The 25427-nt window shown below is 37.2% G+C and overlaps 1 protein-coding gene across 1 annotated transcript in view; it reads left to right on the top strand.

Annotated features, from left to right (window-relative positions):
* Window positions 1-25427, top strand: part of ITFG1 (integrin alpha FG-GAP repeat containing 1) — a 289345-nt gene that overhangs the window by 79999 nt on the left and 183919 nt on the right. Inside the window, exon 7 of the mRNA XM_032854567.1 lies at window positions 18590-18651. Coding sequence (XP_032710458.1) covers window positions 18590-18651 — 62 coding nt within the window. The remainder of the gene's footprint in view (window positions 1-18589; window positions 18652-25427) is intronic.

A 25427-nucleotide genomic window follows, 5' to 3' on the forward strand; every position in this document is an offset into this window, starting at 1 on the left:
AGAGGGAGAAGCAGACCCCTGTGGAGCAGAGACACCGATGCAGAGCTCGATCCCAGGACCCTGGGATCATGACCTGAGCCGAAGGTAGATGCTTAACAACTGAGCCACTCAGGCACCCTGGAGACATGTCTTGAAAGAAGTTGCTATGGCCAATTTCGAAGAGGTTACGGCCTATGTTCTCCTGTAGGATTTTGATACATTCCTGCCTCACATTGAGACCTTTTATCCATTTTGAATTTATCATTGTATATGGTGAAAGAGAATGATCGAGTTTCATTCCTCTATACATAGACGTCCAGTTTCGCAGCAAGACTTATTGAAGAGACTTTTTTCCACCGTATATTTTTTTCCTGCTTTGTTGAAGATTAGTTGACCATAGAGTTGCGGGTCCATATCTGGGCTCTCTACTCTGTTCTACTGGTCTATGTTTTTATGCCAGTACCATGCTGTGTTGGTGATCAAAGCTTTGTAGTAAAGCTTGAAAAAGACAACATGATGCCCCCAGTTTTGTTTTTCTTTTTTAGCATTTCCTTAGCAATTCGGGGTCTCCTCTGGTTCCATACAAATTTTAGGGTTGTTTCTTCCAGCTCTTTGAAAAATGCCAGTGGAGGGGCGCCTGGGTGGCTCAGTGGGTTAAAGCCTCTGCCTTCAGCTCAGGTCATGATCCCAGGGTCTTGGGATCAAGCCTCACATCGGGTTCTCTGCTCAGCATGGAGCCTGCTTCCTCCTCTCTCTGCCTACTTGTGATCTCTATCTGTCAAATAAATAAATAAAATCTTTAAAAAAAAAAGAAAGAAAGAAAGAAAAATGCCAGTGGAATTTTGATCAGGATGGCATTGAAAGTATACACGGCTCTAGGCAGCATAGACATTTTAACAAGGTTTATTCTTCCGATCCATGAGCATGGAGTGCTTTTACATCTTTTTGTGTCTTCTTCGGTTTCTTTCATGAGTGTTCTGTAGTTCCTCAAGTACAGATCCTTTACCTATTTGGTTAAGGTTATTCCAAGGTATCATATGGTTCTTGTTGCTATGTAAATGGAATCAATTCTCTAATTTCCCTTTCCATATTTTCATTGTTAGTGTATAAGAAAGCAGATGATTTCTGTGTATTGATTTGGTATCCTGCCACATAACTGAATTGCTGTATGAATTCTAGGAGTTTGGGGGTGGAGTCTTTTGGGTTTTCCATATGAAGTATCATGTCATCTGCAAAGAGAAAGAGTTCGACTTCTTTTTTGCCAACTTGAATACCTTTTATTTCTTTTTGTTGTCTGATTGCTGTTACTAGGACTTCTAGTACTATGTTAAACAACCGTGGAGAGAGTGGGCATCCTTATCGTGTTCCTGATCTCAAAGGGAAGGCTGTCAGCTTTTCCCCATTGAGAATGATATTCGCTGTGGGTTTTTCATAGGTAGATATTATTAAGTTGATGAATGTTCCCTCTATCCCTGTACTTTGAAGTGTTTTAATCAGGAGTGGATGCTGTATCTTGTCAAATGCTTTTTCTGCCCCAATTGAGAGGACCGTGTGATTCTTCTCTCTTCTCTTTTTGATTTGTTCTGTCACATTGATTGACTTGCAAATGTTGAACCACCCTTGCATCCCAGAGATAAATCCCACCTGGTCATGGTGGATAATCTTTTTCATGTACTGTTGGATCCTAATAGCTAGGATTTTGTTGAGAATCTTGGGTATTGGTCTGAAGTTCTCCTTTTTCTTTTTTTCTTTTTCTTTTTTTTAATTTTTTATTTCTTTTCAGTATAACAGTATTCATTGTTTTCGCACAACACCCAGTGCTCCATGCAATCTGTGCCCTCCCTAATGCCCACCACCTGGTTCCCCCAACCTCCCACCCCCCGCCCCTTCAAAACCCTCAGGTTGTTTTTCAGAGTCCATAGTCTCTCATGGTTCACCTTCCCTTCCAATTTCCTTCAACTCCCTTCTCCTCTCCATCTCACCTTGTCCTCCGTGTTATTTGTTGTACTCCACAAATAACTGAAGTTCTCCTTTTTGATGGGATCTTTACCTGGTTTTGGGATCTGGGTAATGCTAGCTTCATAGAAAGTCTGGAAGTTTTCCTTCTGTCTCTATTTTTTGAAACAGCTTCAGGAGAATAGGGATTCTTTCTTCCTTGGATGTTTGGTAGAATTCCCCAGGGAATCCGTCAGGTCCTGGGGTCTTGTTTATTGGGAGGATTTTGATCACTGCTTCAGTCTCGTTACTAGATATTGGTCTCTTCAGGTTGTCAGTTTCTTCCAGATTCAGTCTTGGAAGTTTATAGGTTTCCAGGAATGCATCCATTTCTTCTAGGTTGCTTAACTTATTGGCATATAACTGTTGATAATACTTTCTGGTGGTTATTTCTATTTCCTTGGTGTTAGTCATGATCTCTCCCCTGTCATTCATAATTTTATTAATTTGGGTCCTCTCTCTTTTCTTTTGGATTAGTTTGGCCAGTGGTATATCGATCTTATTGATTCTTTCAAAGAACCAGCTTCTAGTTTCATTGATATGTTCTACTACATCTCTAGTTTCTATCTCATTGATGTCTGCTCTAATCTTGATTATTTCCCTCCTTTTGCGTGGGGTTGGCGTAATTTGTTGTTGATTTTCCAGTTCTTTAAGGTGTAAAGAGAGCTGGCGTATTTTGGATTTTTCAATTTTTTTGAGTGAGGCTTGCATGGCTATGTATTTCCCCCTTAGGACCACCTTTACGTATCCCATAGGTTTTTGGACCAATGTTTCTTCATTCTCATTGGTTTCCATGAATTGTTTTAAGTTCTGCTTTGATTTCCTGGTTGATTCAAACATTCTTAAGCAGGGTGGTCTTTAGCTTCGAAGTGTTTGAATTCCTTCCAGACTTTTTCTTGTGGTTGAGTTCCAGTTTCAAAGCATTGTGGTTTGAGAATATGCAGGGAGTAATCTCATTCTTTTGGTATTGGTTGAGCCCTGATTTGTGACCCAGCAAGTGGTCTGTTCAGGAGAAGGTTCCATGTGCCCTCAAGAAGAATGGATATTCTGTTGTTTCAGGGTGGAATGTTCTGTAAATATCTATGAAGTCCACATGCTCCAATGTGTCATTCACTGCTCTTGTTTCTTTGTTGATTTTCTGCTTAGATGATCTGTCTGTTGCTGAGAGTGGTGTTAAGATCCCCTACAATTAATATGTTCATGTCAGTATGACTCTTTATTTTGATCAACACGTGACTGCTCCCATATTGGGGGCATAAATATTTACAATTGTAAGATCTTCTTGGTGGATAGACCCTTTAAGAATGATGTAGTGTCCTTTCGTATCTCTGACTACAGTCTTTAGTTTAAAATCTAATTTATCTAATATAAAAATCACTACCCCAGCTTTCTTCTGAGGCCCGTTGGCATGAACAATGCTTCTCCATTCCTTCACTTTCGATCTGGATGTATCTTTAGGTTCCAAGTGTGTCTCTTGTAGAGAGCATATGGGTGGGTCCTGTCGTTTTATCTGGTTCTGCAACCCTATGCCGTTTTATGGGAGCAATTGAGCCATTCATATTGAGAGTGATTATTGATACGTTTTTATTGACATCATGTTGCCTGAGAAGTCCTTATTTCTATAGATTGTCTCTGTAAATTTCTGTTCTCTGTCACTCTTCTGTTCTTTCTTCTTTTATAGAAACCACCCCCCTCCCTTAACATTTCTTGTAGTGCTGGCTTGGTAGTCACATACTCTTCCAAACCTTGCCAGGCTTGGAAGCTCTTTATCTCTCCAACCATTTTGAATGTCAGCCTTGCTGGATAAAGTATTCTTGACTGCATGTTCTTCTCATTTAGTGCCCTGAATATGTCTTGCCAGCCCTTTCCGGCTTGCCAGGTTTCTCTGAACAGGTCTGACCTTTCTCTGTATGTAAGGAATCTCTTCCCCCTCACTGCCCTCAGAAGCTCTTGTCTCAAATTATGATTTGTCAGTCTCACAATCAAGTGTCTCGAGGTGTTTCTAGATTCGTTGATCTTGGAGGGGTGTCCTTTCTGCTTCTAGGACACAAACGCTGCTTCCATTCCCCAGACTAGGGAAATTTTCATCCAGAATTTGTTCAACTATATCTTCTGGTCTTCTCTCTCCACCCCACTCAGGGATCCCAATAATTCTGACTTTGGAATGTTTCATGGCATCATTTATTTCCCTAATTCCGTTTTCATAGTTTCTAAGCTGTTTGTTCCAGGCCTCCTCCTGATCCTTCTTTTCTATCAGTTTGTTTCTAGATCACTAATTCGATCTTCTGCCTTGGTTACCCTAGCTGTTAGAGTATTTAGACTGGATTGGATCTCACTGATAGCATTTTTAACTTCTGCCAGGTCAGCTCTCACTCCTGTCCTTAGAGATTCTATGTTGTCACTAATGGTTTTCTCCAACCTAGCCATTGCCTGGATAATTGTTACCCTGAATTCCCTTTCCAACATACTGTTTATGTCCATATCCAATAGTTCTGATGGAGAGGGCACAGTCTCTGAATTTTCCCTCTGTTGGATGTTCCTCCTAGTCATTTTAGTGAGAGGTAGTTGAAGGGATGTATAGGTGAATATATCAACTATGGTCCAGGCAAAGTGCACCCTGGAACACTTCAGAGCAATCAGAAGTCACTATCCAAAAGAAAGAAAAAAGATGAAAAGAGAGAGAAAAGAGAAGACCCAGTCAGAAGGAGCCCCAAAAGTAAGATTTATAAGGTATACAAACAAAAAGGCCAAAGTAAATGACAAGAGAAAAAAAGAAAGAACCCAGCCACAATGAACCCCAAGGATAAGATTTATATAATACTAGAACAAAAACCAATACACAGAAACATTGACAGAAGAAAAAGATGGGAGGGTGGTTATAAACCCTCCTGTGGGTGAAGAAGGTTATTTTGATTTTTCCTGGGTATATCTTGGTATCTTTGTTAAAGGTCTCAACTTCCAGAGAGAAAGGAGAATAAAACTCTTTAATATATAGGGGTAGTATTGATTAGGGAAAGAGGGTTACCTTGAAGCTTATATCTATATGTATATCAAAAAAAAATAGGAAAGAAAAAGAAAAATAGAGGTATATATATGAAGAAAGTTCAAGTTAAAAGGTTTTTATGAAATATATTGTATTAAACCTGTAGTTGTAATGGTAAGTAGGTTAAAAAAAATTTTAATGAACAAGAATAGAATGAATTAAAAATAAAAATTGTATCTATGAAATATACAGGTTTTAAGGCAATACTGGGAGCTTAATATATTGTTTTCCCCTGATGTTGGGGTTTTACAGTTTTATGGGAACCCTGTGGTGGTTGTTTTTCATGCATTCTTCTTGGGTTGAGTCCTCCTTCCCCATATCAAGGGGCTGGGCTCTATGGAAACACGTTTTTCAGGCTTTTGTTCTCTGGAGGTTTTTGTTCTTTGGCAGCTTTTTGCTGCTTTTTGGAGGTATAATGGAAAGCAGAGTGCACCCAGACCTCTGCTTCAGAGAGAAGCCTCAGTCAGCTACCCTCAGGGTGGTCCAGAAGACACAGACTCCCCTTCTGCAAAACTCCGCTGAACCATGCAAACTCCCACAAGCAGTACACACAACCAGCCACCGTCTCAGTGGTCACCCGAAGCACCCACTTGTTTCTGCAACCCTGTGCCACTAAAACCAGGAGTGATATTGGTCCAGAGAGCCTGCTTTTGGTGGCTGCCTTTGCGGGGGCTACTGTCTGGGGTCCAGAACTCATGGTTTCTCAGGTCGCCGCCCCTGAGGGATCCCGGCTAGAGAACATGCTAAGTTCCTTCAGGCGCCGGCTGTGATCGTCCAGACCTTCAGCCAGTCATAGAGACCGCCAGCTAGCGCCGACACGGAGCTCTCTCTGTTGCATGTGGAGGTATGGTTCAGACCCAGTAATGCAGTACAGGCAGAGCGCAAAAGGATGTGGTTCTAGAAAGCGACCACCAGACTCTGTCATGAGGGGGCAGGAGCGCACTCAGCCAAGTGGTGGTGCAAGCCACACAACCCTGGAAGCTGAGGGACCAGGAACTCGAGGTTCCGCCACAGTCTCTCTGGCATGGGTAGTTGCTGGGTGGTGGCCATCCTCAGTCTGTGGGCTAAGGCCTGTGCCTGGGACCGCCCAGTTCCACCAGTTGCCCCTTAAGATCTTTTGCTCTTTTTGAGTGCTTTTAACCAGTCTCCAAGTTAATGCCCAGTCACAGGGCACTTTTGTATTGGGGTATTACTTTCCAGTGGGTCGCTTCTGGTGGCTCCCTCCCCCTTTGTTTATCCTCTGGTATCAGTCCAAGTTTCACTCTGCTTTACCTCTCCACTGGTGTCTTCTGCCCCGTAGAGATCCAGAAGTATATAATCCTACATCTCAGGCTGATTTCATGGGTGTTCAGAGTGTTCTGGTAGATACTTAGATCACTTTAGGGGACCAGTTGAAACAGAGTCTCCTACTTCTCTGCCATCTTGCCCCTCCTTTGAGTTTAAATCATTTTAAATAACTCATTTTGTATGCTAAACTGTCCTGTCCGTGGATTTACAAAAGGAATAATCTACTAAGCTTTTCTGACCATATGTATTGCGTTTACAGTTGGATCTGATGTAGCCATTGTCAGAGATACCAACAGGTGCTACTCATAAATTTTAGAGCATTCATTACCTTGATTGAGTCATGCCACTTGAGAAATAAATTACTGTCAAGTTGAATTTGATTTTAAATGTCTAGCCACTATTTTTGTGAGCAAAACTAAGGTTTCTTCTCTAACCCAAATCCCCTGAGTAGGATCCCATCATGTTAGAAAATTAGGAATTCTCTTAAAAATGCAACAACTCAGAGGACAGAGATGCATAAAAGATACAGTTAAAGCCCTTTAACAGTCCTTTAACATTAGTAGAGACTGACTTTTTTTATTTCTGCTTTTTTTTTAAATTTCTGCTTTACTCATAAGTCTATACATAAGAGTTGCTCTTCTTTTTTTTGTTTTTAAGTTTTTATTTAAATTCCACTTAGTTAATGGGATGCCTGGTGGCTCAGTTGGTTAAGTGTCTGCCTTTGGCTCAGTTCATGATCCCAGGGTCCTGGGATTGAATCCACATCAGGCTCCTTGCTCAGCAGGGAGCCTGTTTCTGCCTCTGCCTACCATTTCTTCTGCTTGTTCTCTCTCTCTCTAACAAATAAATAGATAAAATATTTAATATAAACAAATAAATGAAGAAATAAGTATTCCACTTAGTTAACATACAGTATAATACTGGTTTCAGGAGTAGAATTTAATGATTGATCACTTACATACAACACCCATTGCTGTCTCAACAAGTACCTTCCTTAATACCCACCACCCATTTAACCCATGACCCACCCACTTCCTTCCAGTAACCCTCAGTTTGGTTTGCCTCTCTTTTTCCCCCATATGGTTCATCTGTTTTGTTTCTTGAATTAAACATGAGTGAAATCATACGGTATTTTTCTGACTTATTTGCTTCATGCAATATACTATAGTTCCATCAATATCATTGCAAATGACAAGATTTTATTCTTTTTTAAGGCTGACTAATATTCCATTGCATATATATGATGTGTGTGTGTGTGTTCAGATATAGATACATATATATAGATAGATAGATAGATATCACAACTTCATTATCCATTCCTTAGTCTATGGACATCTAGGCTCTCTCCGTAGTTTGGCTATTGTTGATAATGCTGCTATAAACATCAGGGTGCATGTGCCCCTTCAAATCAGTATGTTTGTATCCTTTGAGCAAATATCTAGTAGTGCAGTTGCTGGATTGTAGAATAGTTCTGTTTTTAACTTTTGAGGAACCTCCATACTGTTTTCCAGAGAGACTACACCAATTTGCGTTTCCACCAACAGTGTAAGAGGGTTCCCATTTCTCCACAATCTTGCCAACATCTGTTGTTTTCCTGGACATGCAATCTTTTTATCCAAAGGAAATAAGTACTCAAAAATCCAACATGCCATGTTAGTGCTATGTAGGTAGCTGTTGAACAATTGGCAAGTATAATATCTTTATAAATTTGTAAGTAAGACATAAGTGGACATGGTAATAAAGGATCAGAATTTTGGAATGAAAGCATCTAATGGAAGTAGGTGACCTTATTGTATAAACCAAATGTATGTGAGCTTATTGTATAAACCAAATGGATGCAGACTGACTTGACTGCCCTGAGAAAAAAACATCAGGGCAAATGCAGGTCTAAAATTTTTGTTATAAAACCTTCATTTAAGTAAATTTACTTACTGAGAGCTGATAGAAAATATGAAAATCTTAGTAGTGATTAATGCCAAGTTCCTGTTCTCCTGTTCTTTCCATCATTAAATATTATCATCTCTAATGAATTCTTTACCTTCTGGAACATAGAAGACTCTTCTAGAAGATGAAGTGTCTTCTCATATTGGAATTTTGAATCATAATGCCTGTTCACCCATTAAACCATTACAAGGTTAAAAACGTTAAAACTGCAAATTCCCCCAGGTTCTTTAAGACTCTGACCTCTTAGGAGTAGAGGAAATATGTGACTTAAATTGAAAGATAAATATAAAACAGTAGAATTCAAAATACTGCTAAGACTTTGAAGATCATTATTTTGATGATTGATTACATTTCTCTAAACGTTCATACAAGTTCTGAAAATAAATTTCCTATAGTAAAAATGTAAGTAAAATATATCCATTCTTCATTTGTTAATAATCCTCATCAAATGGAAATTATAATTCCCTTAAACATTCAATTTTAGGGTCATACTAGGCCCCCCTCATCACTTGCTGCCAGCAGCCTATTACTTAGAGTTTATTGTTTTCACCTGAGATTCTCATGTTCCTACACAATCTGAGATAAATCCAATCTTTTTGTCCCCCCTTACAACAAAAGAACTTCTGATAATGATTTGACTGACGAGAGAAGGTGGGTGTTGAAGTTGTTTCTTGTTTACCCAGGATTGAGGGCTTTCAGTCTTAAAATGTGTGCCTGTGGGTCAGAGTATGATGTCTTAAGTCTCTCTGTACCTTGTTTACAGTCTCTTACGTTTGAAGTAGTCAGAGCTCTCTGCTAAGTATAGTGAATCTTCAGCTGGAGCCCAGTGCTTCGGGATAGGAAAAAGAAAGGAAGGGGAAGTCTAGATAGAAGGGTATAACTTAAAAAATGAAATCGAGGGGCACCTGGGTGGCTCAGTCTGTTGAGCGTCCAACTCTTGATTTCAGCTTAGGTCATGATCTCAGGATCATGGGATCGAGCCCTGCATTGGGCTCCATACAGCAGAGTCTTCTTGTCTCTCTCCCTTTGTTCCTCCCCCTGCTCATGTTCTCACCCTCTGTCTCTAAAATAAATAAATAAAAGTCTTTAAAAAATGAAATTGAAAAATGATTCCTAGAAATTTATACTTCTTCCTTAAACTTTGTTTTGTGAATGGAGATCCATCTAAACATATTCCTCATATGTTATTAAATTTAATTCATTTGTACAGAATATGATTTGGGACTATTATTTGAAATAGGAATATAAGAAATACGGTTGGTTCTCTGCCCACAGATATGTAAGCAAAGCAGTAGTATATCAGATGTTTCAATCTAGTACCTGTGGCTAAAACGAGCCTCTGCAGAAATGTTTTGGTTTTTTGCCCTTACTGCTTAACATATTTTGAATTAGGTTTCAGTATTTTTAAAATATAATTTTTCATATTTAAAAACCATATTTCTATAATAGTAATTGCCTGGGGCTAATTAGTTGATGTCTTCATTAGTCAGTGATCAGATCTTGTGGCTTCATCTAGCTCTACTACCCACCATCTCATCCATCCTGAGATTCGTGGTCAGTTTTTGTGCTCTGTAACTTTTTATTGTTTGATCATCTTCATTGTACCAGGACCCATTAACTTGTTTAAGTTGGAGCCTCATGCCTTAACAGCCTGTGTGTTGATGACCTCTGAACCACAGAGTGCAGTTGAACTGCCACTGCCGCTGGGAAGGGGGAAGATCTCATTTGTCTTGTTGACTTCAGTGTGCTTTTTTATGAACAAGTGGAAGCAGGGGGAAGATATTTTTATTCTACATACTTGTGCTCATCTTCACTAATTAACCAGACCTAAGAAAGACTGGACAGTACTAAAGAACAGATGTAGAGCAGGTGTTCTATAGTACAGATGTAAACATGAGCTTGGCATGTCCTCCGTGCTCAAGATTAAAACAGCACAAACTTTGATACTGCTTTGAACCATTTTTTGTGGAAATACCTGAAGCTTCCAGAAAATACCAAAAAAGTCTTATGAACTCTATTTTTCCAAATGGACCATAATATTTACTCCCTTGGAAGTACGGTGACTTTCATCATTCATGGAGAATTTCTTCATGCAGGAACTCCAAATGACATTATGAATACTTTTTAAAAACTTCCATCAAAATATTTTTTCAAACATCAAGATGTCACACTGAAAGGATACAGTGCTGGAAATTACAGTTTTTAACCTCTTCCTTCCTACATAGTATATCAAAAGGATGTTAAGTGCCCATTACTATCTAACTTTAAACTTTGATCACAATCATAAAGCCTTGTTTGCGTTTTTCCTAACGTGGTATAGGTAGCAGTCGAACTTCCAATTTTAGTTTTTAAGACTCCTAAGTGGGCTTCCTTTTGATGCCAACTTTAACCAGAAGATTTTTCGCTTGAAGGAAGGCTGTGCAGTGCTTGGCAGTATTTAAAAATGCAGTAGCTTAATCCTTTCAAACTATGAATGGAAATAATTGAAGCAATACCATTTAATGTTTTTGTATACACTTACTCAACTATGTATATTTTCTGGGGAAGAAACTGCATGTGCATTGAATAGTTTCACTTTTTTACTTGTTACAAGATTTTAATGAAAAGGGATTTAATTGAGTTTGGGGCTTATATCCTGAATTTTTCACTAACTCATGATCTTTTGTTAAGGATTATTTCTTCAAGTAAATACCAGTGATCTCAGCTATCATCATACTGTGTTTCTTTTAGCATTTTAAAAAATTAGTTTTTAAGACAGGAAGAATAAACCCATATCCAGTGTGTGGTCTGCTCCTGTAAAGTGAATTGCTACCTCTTCTAGGATGTAAGGTATCCAGTGTAAAAACCTTGACCCCAACCCCAGGTATTTTTTTCTACCCCACCTTACACCTCATTCTCCCTGCCCCCATCTTGTTCAAGCAATCTCAGAATATAGTCTCATGCATATTCTCCTGGCTCCTGCCACTACATGTTAGCTAGGTCCTAGACTTAATTCAGGCTATAGTTCCTTTTTCCCTTATGTGTATATCACCTTCCTGGCCAGATTATTTTGTAACTTAACCCCACTTTGTGGTCTAGTGGCCAGGAGAGAATATGAGACAAACTATAGGAACTTGGGAGCATGTTTTCCAATGGGAGCAGAATCCTCTCCCTCATCTTTAAACAAGAGAGAGCACTAGCCTTTAGGGAAAACATCATGTTCAAAGGAGTGAATATCAGCCTATAACAGTGAAAACTGGGCCACTTATGCAAGCTTTGAGGACTCAAGTCAATCTGAGGGCTAAAGACTTCAGGTTCATCACCCACATGTTCCTAATTCATGAGTCAGGTATCATTCTTTCCAAACTAGGCCCTGACGTTAGCATACCAGACCAGCTTAGGTTGAGAATTCAACCTTCTTTGGAGATCTTCTATTCCTTTTTTTTTCTTTTAATTTTATTTTATTTTTTAAGTATTCCAAGATTCATTGTTTATGCACCACACCACATTGTTTATGCTCCACGTAATACATGCCCTCCTTAATGACCACCACCAGGCTCATACATCCCCCTATCCCCTCCCTAGTGTTTCTAGATCACTAATTTGATCTTCTGCCTTGGTTACCCTAGCTGTTAAGAGTATTTAGATTGGACTGGATCTCACTGATATCATTTTTAACTTCTGCTAGGTCAGCTCTCACTTCTGTCCTTAGAGATTCTATGTTGTCACTAATGGTTTTCTCCAACCTAGCCATTGCCTGAATAATTGTTACCCTGAATTCCCTTTCCGACATACTATTGATGTCCATATCCAATAGTTCTGATAGAGAGGGCACAGTCTGAATTTTTCCTCTGTTGGGTGTTCTTCCTCCTAGTCATTTTGGTGAGAGGTGGTTGAGGGGATGTATAGCTGAACATATCAACCACGACCTAGGCAAGATCCACCTGGAAAGTTTCAGAGCAATCGGAAGTCACAACCAAAAGGAAAGAAAAGGGAGAGAGAAAAATAGAAAAAAAAAAAACAAAAAGCAAAACAAACAAACAAACAAACAAAAAAACAGAAAACCCAGCTAGAATGAGCCCTGAAAGTAAGATCTGTAAGGTATGTAAACGAAAACGAACAAACAGAAAGACCAACAAAGTAAAATACAAAAAAAAAAAAAAAAGCCAAAATGAACCCCAAGAATAAGATTTATATAGTACAAAAACAAAACAAAAACACAGAAACACTAACAGAAGAATAAAATGAGAAGATGGTTATAAGCCCTCCAAGTGGGCAAGGAAGGTTAATTCGGTTCTTCCTGGGTGAGTCTTTTTATCTTTGTTAAAGGACTCAACTTTCCAGAGATACAGGGAAATTAAAACTGGTTTAAGATAGGGATAGTATTGAAGAGGGAAAAGGACTACCTTGAAGCTTATATCTATATGTATAAAAAAAAAGAAAAGAAAAAGAAACACAGGGATATATATGAAAAAAGTTCAAGTTAAAATGTTATTATGGAATATGTTGTATTAAACCTCAGTTGTAATGGTAAGTAGGTTAAAAAAATTAAAAGAACAAGAATCATGAGAATGAATTTTTAAGAAAAAGAAAGAAAGAAAGAAAAATTGTATTTGTGAAATATACAGGTTTGGGGGCAATACCAGGAGCTTAATATATTATTTTTCCCTGGTGTTGGGGTTTTACAGTTTTATGGGGACACTGTGGTGGTTGTCCTCTCATTCTTATGGCTTGCCTTCTGGGGAAAGAACCTGCCATGTTGTTTTTCGGTCAGTCTTGCTTGGGCTGCTTTGCCCTGCCCCCTATCAAGGGGTTGCCTCTTTGGAAACCTGTTTTTCAGGCTTTTGTTCTTTGGTGACTTTTTGTGGCTTTTCTGGGATTTAATGGAAAGCTGACTCCACTGAGACCTCCACCTCATAGAGAAACCTCAGTCTGCCCTCTTCTGGGTGGTCCAGAACACACAGACTCTCCCTCTGCAAACTCTGCTGAACACCGCAGCCCTCCCGGCCACCATCTCAATGGTCAGTGGTTGCCCAAGACCTCCAGTTGTCTCTGCATTTCTGTGCCATGAGAACTGTGAGTGATATTGGTCTAGGCGAGTCTGATCCTGGGTGGCTACCGTTGCCAGACTGCTGTCTGGAATTCATGCCCATGCTCCACCCCGTGGAGGCTCAGGTTGCGGAAGGCTGCAGGCCAACAGACCCCAACCTGAGACTGCACCAGGTTCTCTCAGGCATGGGTTGGGTATGCTCAGACCCCAGGATCACATAGGTCTCGGAAGGCTGCAGGCCGGAAACCACAGGCTGGCGTTCACACCGGGCTCTCTCAGGCTCCAGCAGCAGTGCACCCAGCCCAGCAGTGATGCAAGCAGCGGAATGCTATGGGCTCAGGGACCACAGAGGCCTCGCCCGGCTCTCTCTGGCACAGATGTGATCACCGGTGGTGACTGTCGTGGGACCTCGGGCTTAGGCCTGTGCCCATGACAACCCAATTCCACCAGTTGCCCCTTACGATCTTTTGTGCTTTTTGAGTGCTTTTATAACCAGTCTCCACGTTAATGCTGGTCCCCAATCACAGAGCACTTTCATATTGGGGTATTACTTTCTAATGGGTCACTTCTGGTGGCTCTCTCCCCCTTCAGTTTATCCTCTGATATCAGTCTTAGCATTCCCACTCCATGTTACCTCTCCACTGATGTCTTCCATCCCCGTAGAGATCCAGAAATGTATAATCTTACATCTCGGGCTGATTTCATGGGTGTTCAGAGTGTTCTGGTAGACATTTAGCTCACTTTAGGGGATCAGTTGAAACAGGGTCTCTTACTTCTCCATCTTGCCCCTTCTTTGAGATCTTCTATTCTTACCATTAAATCCTGGTTTTAGTCTTCAGCTCATTTTTGCCCTCCTACTACAGGAGATGAGAACCTCTTTAGATGCTACTCAAGAGGCCCTCTTGCTTTCACACATGGCTTTTACTTTCTCATCAGTCACGCTTCGTATTTGTGTTTCTCCTCTGTTTCTTCAGGTAAGCTTAGCAATAGCCATCCAGTTCCACTGTCTTTATAGTAAGTGTTTATCTCATATTTCTCAAAAAGCCTGAAATACAACACCCACTAGTGCATTCCCTTCCACCAAAATACCATCCCAATAATACCAGTAAAAGATAGTATGGCCATCTGTTCACTCTTTAACCCCAGTAAAAAAATCCTTATTAGCAGCCTCTTTTGAGGTAATCCAACTTCAAAATCTTAGTATTTGCTTTCTCAGGTCACTTCTGGTATCAACAGTTGTAGATTGCATTTTCTGAGAAGGAGACTTTGAAATAGAAACTAGTGTGCAAGAAGTTTTAGGCAGTGCTCTTATTATAGTCAGTACTACTGGAGGAAATGGGAAGGAAGCAGAGTTGGGCTATGATTTAGTGTCAAATAAAAACCTCACCAGACCTTGGTCTTCTGAATGCCTTGTGGCCCTGCAGAGTTTTCCTGAGTGATGGTGGCGGGGGTGTAGCCTTTATTTTTCTGAACTGACCAGTTATTAAATGCAGCCTAGTGTAGAAAGGGATGCAACCTTTGGCAAAGCAATTCTTTTCACCTAGAGCTGTTCCAGAAAGGGCAACTGCATAGGGCTATCTGCCAGCCGCATTTCCAATAAGCAAAAGAATAAGTCTTTTGTGCAGAAGGGATCTGGGTGGCATGTTACAGCATCTGTTACAGTTTCATTGGGTACATTTCCTTCCATTATATTATGTGAATGAATTACTCTTAGCCATGTAGGAGGTGAGAAGTTGGTTGCTTTACTGACTTAATTTTTTTCCTAGCTTATTTAATTTCATTTCTTTATTTCATTCTCATTTCATTCAAAGTCAGAGGTATGATTTCATCTTGAATTGTTGATTATTAATTGTCTCTATTTCTCCACATAATGAATCATTTATTTTTCCTATAACCTTTTTTGCATAATTGAATAGTGAAATGAATTTTTTTAATCTATTTTACAAGATACTTCCAATCCCTCATCCAAATTTACTGTATTTCAAAATCTTAATAAATAGCTCATGAAGCTATGAAAATGGAATCAGCAAACGTGGTTATAGTTGTTAAATTTTCAAGCTATGAATGGAAGAACAGAAAGCTCATGATTTATCACCGTTTATGCAAATGTATTGAGACTAGTGCGGTGCCATCAGAAAAAAACATTTTGTGTTGTTTTTCCATGAAGGGTAATAGATTGCTGGTAACCACCCACCCCTCCCTCCTAACTGTCTCTGCTTGGTCATTTGTGGTAACAAAATAGCTCTTCCAATCCTACAAAGCTAACTGGCTTATCAGGGCAACGAGCCTGTGAGCCCTTGTCAAAAAGATGCCCCCTCATGTCTTCTCAAATGCGTTCAGAATTTCAAAACTGTAAGTGATTCTTAGAAATGTCTATGGATGTTAATACCTGATCACTTTCTTATGCTGATTACCCACATTTTCCTTTTTTTAAACTTTTTTTTAATTGTGTTATGTTAGTCACCATACAGTACATCATTAGTTCTTTTTTTTTAAAGACTTTTTTTTATTAATTTTTTTTATTTTTATAAACATATAATGTATTTTTATCCCCAGGGGTACAGGTCTGTGAATCACCAGGTTTACACACTAAACAGCACTCACCATAGCACATACCCTCCCCAATGTCCATAACCCTACCCCCCCAGCCCCCCTCCCCCCAGCAACCCTCAGTTTGTTTGTGAGATTAAGAGTCACTTATGGTTTGTCTCCCTCCCAGTCCCATCTTGTTTCATTTATTCTTTTCTTAAAACCCAAACCCCCCACGTTGCATCTCCACTTCCTCATATCAGGGAGATCATATGATAGTTGTCTTTCTCCGACTGACTTATTTCGCTAAGCATAATACCCTCTAGTTCCATCCACGTTGTCGCAAATGGCAAGATTTCATTTTTTTGATGGCTGCATAGTATTCCATTGTGTATATATACCACATCTTCTTTATCCATTCATCTGTGGATGGACATCTAGGTTCTTTCCATAGTTTGGCTCTTGTGGACATTGCTGCTATAAACATTCGGGTGCATGTGCCCCTTCAGATCACTACGTTTGTATCTTTAGGGTAAATACCCAGTAGTGCAATTGCTGCGTCGTAAGGTAGCTCTATTTTCAACTTTCTGGGAACCTCCATGCTGTTTTCCAGAGCGGTTGCACCAGCTTGCATTCCCACCAACAGTGTAGGAGGGTTCCCCTTTCTCCGCATCCTCACCAGCATCTGTCATTTCTTGACTTGTTAATTTTAGCCATTCTGATTGGTGTGAGGTGGCATCTCATTGTGGTTTTGATTTGTATCTCCCTGATGCCGAGCATCATTAGTTTTTGATACAGTGTTCCATGATTCATTGTTTGCATGTAACCCCCAGTACTCCATGCAATCCCTGCCCTCCATAATACCCATTACCAGGCTCATATTTTCAGATAAAAATTAATAGTTTTTAAAACATTCCTAAGACAGGAGTCACTATAAGCAGTCATACATATTTTGAATGAAATGCTCTAACATAAAACCCTTTTTTTCCCCAGGACACTTTTTAAAAATAGAGTAACTATTTATAGACAGTTCAAGCAAATTTTCAGGAACCACTGTATATTTTATATAACTAAATACTATATATATATATATATATATATATATATACCCATAAACACACTTACATATGTCTGTAGACATGTATATGTGTATATATGTGGGGGGGGTGTGTGTGTGGTATCATTTAGTTGTAAAACAGTTATTCAAACACATTTCCAAGTACATAGAAACCACAGAGATATAAAAACCAATTAGGCATGACTCCTCCCCTCAAGAAGCTCAGGAAAGACAGATATGAAACTGGAATATCATAGGATCTTGTAATGACCATGCCAATTGAGGTATCATAGTGGAATAACAATGGAGGGAAAGCTGTGCCTAGGGAGAGGAAGGGCCTCAGGAACAGTGGGGACATCAGATAGCTGTGATATAAAAGGGTACTACAGAGAGTCAGTTTCTTGTGAGAGAGTAGCAGGAAATGAGCATGGAGACTTAGATAAGTAGGCTTCCTCACATGGGAAGAAGAGATACTGGAAGAGAAGGAATGAGATCGGATTTGCACTTTTATTTTTTCATCATGCTAATGGCAATGTGGAGGATATATGGGAAAAGGAGAGGATTTGGCTGTAGGTGCATCATCTCACAAATCTCAGGTATTGTTTGGGAATTTCCCTAGATGAGCAAGAAATTATCTTCATAAAAGACTTCAAAAAGACAGGCAAAGCATCCTTAGTGTGGTAAAAATAAATCAAGAGATATCTGATATACTGACAGAAAGGATAGTTTCACTTACTTGGAAACAGGAGTTTAACTACAACTAATTGTAAAAGAGAAGAAATTACTTAGCTTTCTGGGGATTCTGTGAAAATTCTTATTATTATAATTATTTCATAAATGAGCTTCATTAAACTCATATGAAATCTCTACAAAAAACACATTAAAATGTGAAGGATAGTTTTCTTAAACATATTTAATAGGACAGAAAAAAATCTTTTCTTTAAAATAGTTATGGTCTGCATATCACTCTGAATAATTCCCATCCTTTAAAGCATGAAAAAGTAATGTTATTTTAATATTCTTATGAGTCAGCTCATCATTTTGAAACTATGTATTTGCTAAGTAAAATTGCCACTATGCAAATATAATAAATACTACTACTAGAATAGATTTGCATTTCACCTGGCCTTCGGATTAATAGGGTGTTAGATTTGACTGTCAACCTATTATTTTTCAACAAATTTTATTAAAAATCTTACACTTTCCAATAAAATAAATTTTTTTAGTTGGACTACATGAAGACAATTCTTCTATTCAAAATTTGAAATACAATTTATTGTTCATTTAACATAAGTACTAAAGATTTTGGATGCTATGATACTGTGATTTAAAATAACACAAGCTCAACTATAATATATAAGGAAGCATAGCTTTTAGGTGAGAAAGCACAATGTGATTCTAATTTGAATATTTTGTTTAAAATATAGTGTGCTTTAAAATAAAAATGTATAAGATAAAAAAGGTTAATACACATAACGGCTCTTAAAAATAAAGAATGCTTTCAAAGGAATAATACCAAATGTTGCCTTTAAATACATTTTCCTTAGTTGTACTAGTACAGGATAATCTGCTTTCTTTTCTTTCACAGGATCAAGCTCCTTAAAATATAATTTAAAATATGTTTAAGTACAACTCTATTAATAACTGTTTTTACATACTGCATTTCTTCCTGTTTCAAGTGTATACATCAGTAACAAAACTTACGATTCTATTATTTTCCTTCTAGATTTATTCCTCACGACATTGTCTGCCTCTAGTACCTTCCAGTTTGAGATATGGGAAAATGTGGTAAGAAATCTTTTCTTTGAAGCATTTTTAAATGATGGCTTTCAGTAAAAAGCACACAATTTTAGAAAATAAAATGAAAGTAATCACTTGGTCGGTTGGTTTCAACAATAAATAGAACAACTTTAAGAGCCTTTGGTTGCATTGCTGCATTCAAACTGCTGAATATTGCTAAAAGAAATGATTCATTCAGCATCAATTCCTCTGCAGGTTTTTAGGCATGACTGCCAATTAAACCAATCAGTCTGCCCTAATGTGAATGTTAACAGGACCCCTGCTAGGCTGTCAGCTGTTGAGAGAGGTTACTGTCATTTAATTTGTCAGCATGATGGTTTATTGAAGAAAACCCTTTTTAAAAGACTAATTTTTCCTTCTTGCCTTCAGGCTTATATAAAGAAAATAAGAACAACATGCACTAAACTTACTGCCAACTTGGCCAGAATTAAGGAGTCTTTCCTAATATATGTATATTTTAATGGCAAGTTGAAGATCTCCAAACTGATGTGATGATTTTATTTTATTTTACTTTTAGGTTGGCATAGACTGTATTAAATATTAATTAATGAAGAATAGAACACTCCAAATCTTAAAATTGAATTTCAGGCTGCATTGTAGAGGACAGGATTTGAGGACAGGCCAAATTAGCCAACTGACTGACATTGATCAAATAATGGTCAAGTTTTAAACCTCACGTTCCTCCTATGCAAAATGGGAATAAGAGTGCTTCATATGTTTATGAAAATTAAATGAAATAATGTGTGTAAAGTGCCAAGCACACAATAGATACTTAACAAATTTTAATTTTAGATGTCTTGATTTCCCGTCTATTTAATACAGATGAAAAATAAGCAGATCTCAAAAATTTATCATGCAGTTTGTGGAAGGAAATTCATTATCAGGAATCTCTTAAAGTATAGTCAGTGATGTTGGTCATGACTCAAATTTTTTTCACAGAAGGAAACTCAGTTGAGTGGAAAAGCTATGTATAGACAAGATCAGGGCTTTTTAAGTGTGACTTCTACAGTAAACAATTTTATCCTTTTTTTTTTTAATATGGGAAATGGGAGATAGACAATCAAACCAGAAAGATTTATTTTTGTCTACTTTTTTAAAAGTGTAATTATATTAGTTTTACTGATAATAGAAATATGATTGTCATATACTTAATAATTACTGTAAATTAAATCTCCCCCTGCTGGGGGACCTTTGTTTTTAGGTGACCTTGGAAACAGTACCAAGAAAATCAATCATTTTGACTAATCTCTATCCATCTGGAGGATAAAAAAACCCCATTACATATAAATATAAGGTGTCTATAAAATTATTAAGTATATGATGTCCTCTCAGCTAGGGCTGATTTTCTTTTTCCCTAGGTTAGATTATTATTTTTTTATTTAAATATAATTAACATGCAGTGTTATTTTAGTTTCAGGTATACAGTATCATGAATCAGCAGCTCTATACAATTCTAAGTACTCATCAGGATAACTGTACTCTTTTTTTTTTTTTTTAGGATAACTGTACTCTTAATTCCCTTTATCTGTTTCACCCACCTCCCCTCTGGCAAATACTATTTTCTTCTCTGTATTTAAGAGGCTGTTTTATTTGTCTCTGTTTCTTCGTGTTTGTTCATTTTGTTCTTAAATCCACATATGAGTAAAATCATATGAAATTTGGCTTTCTCTGATTTATTTCACTTAACCTTATACCCCCTAGAGTCATCCATGTATTGCAAATGGCAAGATCTCATTCATTTTTATGGCTGAGTAATAGTCCATTGTGTATATATACCACATCTTCTTTATCTATCTATGAATGGACCCTTGGTTGCTTCCATATCTTGGCTATTATAAATAACACTGCAATAAACATAGGAGTGTCTGTATCTTTTCATATTAGTGTTTTTGTTTTGTTTGGGTTGATTCCAAGTAATGGAATCTTTGGATCATATGGTAATTCAGTTTTTAATATTTTGAGGAACTTATATGCTGTTTTCCACAGAGGCCCCACCAATTTGCATTTCAGTCAATACACAGAGGGTTCCTTTTTTCCACATCCTTGCCAACACTTGTTACACTTTTTCCCATTGTGTATTCTTTCCTCCTTTTTCATAGATTGACCATATACATGTGAGTCTATTTCTGGGCTGTATTCTGTTCCATTGATCAATGTGCCTATTTTTCTGCCAGTATCATACTGTTTTGATTACTACAGCTTTGTACCATATTTTGAAATCTGTGGTTGTGATACCTCCAGCTTTCCTCCTCTTTCTCAAAATCGCTTTTGCTATTTGGAGTCTTTTGTGGTTCCATACAAATTTTAAGATAGTTTGTTCTAGTTCTGTGAAAAATGTTCTTTGTATTTTGATAGATTTCTTTGGGTAGTATGGACATTATGACAATATTCTTTCTTCCAATCCATGAACATGGAGTATCTTTCCATTTGTTTATGTCATCATCAGTTTCTTTCACCAGCCTTTTATAGTTTTCAGAGTATGGGTCACTTACCTTCTTGGTTAAGTATATTCCTGGTATTTTATTGCTTTTTGTGCAGTTGTAATTGGGATTGTTTTCTTAACTTCTGCTGCTGCTACTTCATTATTAGAGTATAGAAATGCAAGATTTCTGTATATTAATTTTGTATCCTGTAACTTTACTGTTTTCATTTATCAGTTCTAGTAGTTTTATGGTACACTTTTAGAGTGTGTGTGTGTATATATATATATATATATATATATATATATAAAATCATGGCATCTGCAAATAATGTTACTTCTTCCTTACCAGTGGATGCCTTTTATTTCTTTTTCTTGTCTTACTGCTGTGGCTAAGATTTCCAGTACTATGTTGAATAAAAGTGGTAAGTGGGACATTATTTTCTTGTTCCTGATCTTAGAGAAAAAGCTCAGTGTTTCACCATTGCATATGATATTAGCCAGGGTTTTTCATATATGGCCTTTATTATGTTGAGATATGTTTCCTCTAAAACTACTGTGTTAGAGTTTTTATCATGAATAGATATTATACATTCTCAAATGCTCTTTCTGCATTTGCTGATATGACCACATGGTTTTTATTCTTTCTCTTGTTAGTGTGATATATCATATTGATTGATTTGCATGTATTGAACTACCTGTGCATCCCTGGAATAAATCCCCTTAATCAAGGTGAATGATTTTTTATTTTTTATGTAGTGTTGGATTCAGTTTGCTAATATTTTGTAGAGGATTTTTGCATCTGTGTTCATCAGAGTTATTGTCCTGTAATTTTTATTTTTTGTACTTTCTTTGGTTTTGTTATGGGTAATGCTGGCTTCATAGAATGAATTGAGTGGCTTTCCTTCATCTTCTTTTTTTTTTTTTTTTTTTTTGATAAATTTGAGAAGAATAGGTAGTAACTCTTCTTTTAATGTTCGGTAGAATTCACCTGTGAAGCCTTCTGGTCCTGGACTTTTGTTTGTTGGGAGTTTTTTGAAAACTGTTTAAATTTCACTACTGGTAATCAGTCTGGTCAATTTTTCTATTTCTGATTCAAATTTGGGATGTTCCAGTTTTCTAGGAATTTATCTATTTCTTCTAGGTTGTTCAATTTGTTGGCATATAATTCTTCATAGTATTTTCCTATAATCCTTTCTATTTCTGTGCTACTCATTGTTATTTCTCCTCTTTCATTTCTGGTTTTGTTTATTTGAGTTCTCTATTTTTCAGGAGTGGGTTGCTTTTTGGATGAGTCTGGCTAAGGGTTTATCCATTTTTGTTGATCTTTTCAATAAACCAGCTTTTGAGTCATTGATCTTTCTGTTTTTGTTTTTGTTTTGTTTTGTTTTGTTTTCTGTCTTTCACTTATTTCTGTTCTAATCTTTGTTATTTCTTTCCTTCTACTGGTTTTGGACTTTAGTTGTTCTTTTTTCCAGCTCCTGAGGTGTAAGGTTAGGTTGTTTATTTGAAATTTTTCTTGTTTCTTGAGGCTTCTGTTGTTATAAACATCCCTCTTAGGACCACTTTTGCAATATCCCAAAGATTTTGGATCATTGTGTTTTCGTGTTCATTTGTCTGCATGTATTTTTTTATTTTCTCTTTGATTTCTTCCTTGACCCATTCATTGTTTAGTATCATGTTATGTAGCTTCCATTTATTTGTGTTCTTTCCAAATTCTTTCTTGTGACTTATTTCTAGTTTCATACTGTTGTGGTCAGAAAAGATAGATGATATGATTTCAGTCTATTTGGATTTATTGAGACTTGTTTAATGACCCAATGTGTGATCTAATCTGGAGAGTGTTCCATGTGCCCTTGAAAAGAATGAGTATTCCTCGTCCTTTTGGGTGAAATGTTCTGAATATATATCTGTTAAGTCCATTTGGTCCAATATATCATTCAAAGCTATTGTCTCTTTGTTGATTTTCTGTCTGGGTGATCTATCCATTGATGTAAGTGGGATATTAAAGTTCCCTATTATTGTATTCCTGTTGATTTTTCCTTTTTGTCTGTCAATAGCTGCTTTATATATTTAGCTTCTACCATGTTGGGTGCATAAATATTTACGATTGTTAGATCCTCTTGTTGGATTGTTTCCTTTGTCATTGTGTAGTGTCCTTCTTTGTGTCTTGGATGGTCTTTGCCTTTAATGTCTCTTCTATTAGATATAAGTATTGATTGCAACCCCAGCTTTCTTTTCACTTGCATTTACATGGTAAATGTTTTTCTGTCCCTTCTCTTTCTGTCTGCATGTGTTTTTAGGTCTGAAATGATTATCCTATAGGCAACATATAGATGCATCTTGCATTTCTATCCATTCTGTCACCCTTTGTCTTTTATTTGAAGTATTCAGTCAGACCATTTACATTCAGTATAATTATTGATAGGCACATACTTACTGCCATTTTGTTACTTGTTTTATGGTTGTTGTTGTTTTTCTTCTCTGTTCCTTCTTTTCTTGTCATCCTTTGTGATTTGATGGGTTTTTTAGTGATATGCTTAGATTACTTCCTCTTTATTTTTTGTATCTCAATTACAAATTTTTGATTATGTGATTATCATTAGGTTCATATATAACATCTTATGCATACAATAATCTGTATTAAGTTGATGGTCACTTAAGTTTGAACCCATTCTAAAAATACTACATTTTTACTCTGCCACCCACTCCATGTTTTCTGTGTATATCATCATATATTACATCCTTTTATTTTATGAATCCCTTGACTGGTCTTTATAAATATAATAGATTTTGCTGCTTTTTTCCTTTAACCTTTGTACTGCCATTATAAGTGATTAATCTACTGCTTTTATTATATTTGTATTTACTTGTGAAATCTTTGTTCTCATAATTTTCTCACTTCTAATTATGGCCTTTTCTCTCCACTCATAGAATTCCCTTTCAGTGTTTCTTGGAAGGCTGGGTTAGTGGTGATGAACTCCTTTAACTTTTGTCTAGGAAACTTTTTATCTCTTCTTATCTTCTGAATGATAACCTTGTTGGGTAGAATATTCTTGGTTGCACGTTTTTCCTTTCAGTACTTTGAATATATCATTCCACTCCCTTCTGACCTATAAACTTTCTGCTGAAAAATCAGCTGATAGCCTTATGTGGTTTCCCTTGAATGTAACTGGTTTAGGTTTTTCATTTTTTGTTTGTTTGTTTTTTCTCTTGCTGCTTTTAAAATTCTCTCCTTATCAGTACTTCTTGCCATTTTAATTATGTGCCGTGGTGTGGACTTCCTTGCATTGATTTTGTTTGGGGGTCTCTGTGTGTCCTGGATCTGGATATCTGTTTTCTTCCCTGAATTAGGGATGTTGTCAGCTGTTACTTCTTCAAACAAATTTTCTGCCCCTTTGTCTCTTCTCCTTCTGGGATCCCTATAATGCAAATGTTATTATAGTTGATTATATCACTGAGTTCCCTAAGTCTTCTCCCATTTTTTATTATTCTTTTTTTTTTTTTCTTTCCATTGGTTGCTTTCCATTACTCTGTCTTCCAGGTTGCTAACCCATTCTTCTCCCTTTTCTAATCTTCTGTTGATTCCCTCTAGTACATTTTTAATTTGTTATTGAGTTCATCCTCTTTAACTGGTGTCATTGTATATTTTCAAACTTTTGTCTCACTGAAATTCTACACTCTTTTCTCAACTCCACTAAATAGCTTTGTGATCATTACTTTGAATTCTTTATGTGTACTGCTTATCTTCATTCATTTAGCTTTTTTTGCTGTGGTTTTGTTTTGTTCTTTCATTCAAAAATATTCCTCTGTTTTCCCGTTTGTCTAACTCTCTGTTATTACATATTAAGGAAGTTGGGTTTGTCTCATCTTGAAAGTATTGGCAACCTGCTGAATAAAACATAGTAAAGCAATGTAGTAGGAAAAAAATCATCAAGAAGAGACAAGATTTTGATTTGATCCTTTTTATTATTGTTGACTTTAAAGAAAATTAATAAATTGGCTATTGGACAATAGAGACTAAGGATTGTTCTTGCTGCAAAACAGCTGGATCAGTAAGGTACCCATGTTAACAATTAAAAAATCACTGGTGCAAATTAAGAGAAATGTAGACTCAATTAGTTCAGATAAAGTGTAGGTTTTATAAAATGGAGGATTATTTTCAGTTAGAGATTGGGGAAACAATTTGTAGTATTCACTATTAACCAAAAAAAAAACAACCTTGAAATCCTATTAGGTAGTAGAACTAGAGCATCAGCAAATCTTGTTAGAATGCAGTTGTCCACACAGTCCCATGAAGGTACTCTAGGAGGCAGAAGAGTTAAGAGAGTTTATAGGCCAAAAG

This window comes from Lontra canadensis, unplaced genomic scaffold (genome assembly GCF_010015895.1).
Source record: "Lontra canadensis isolate GAN:19392208 unplaced genomic scaffold, GSC_riverotter_1.0 scaffold8, whole genome shotgun sequence".
Lineage (NCBI taxonomy): Eukaryota > Metazoa > Chordata > Mammalia > Carnivora > Mustelidae > Lontra > Lontra canadensis.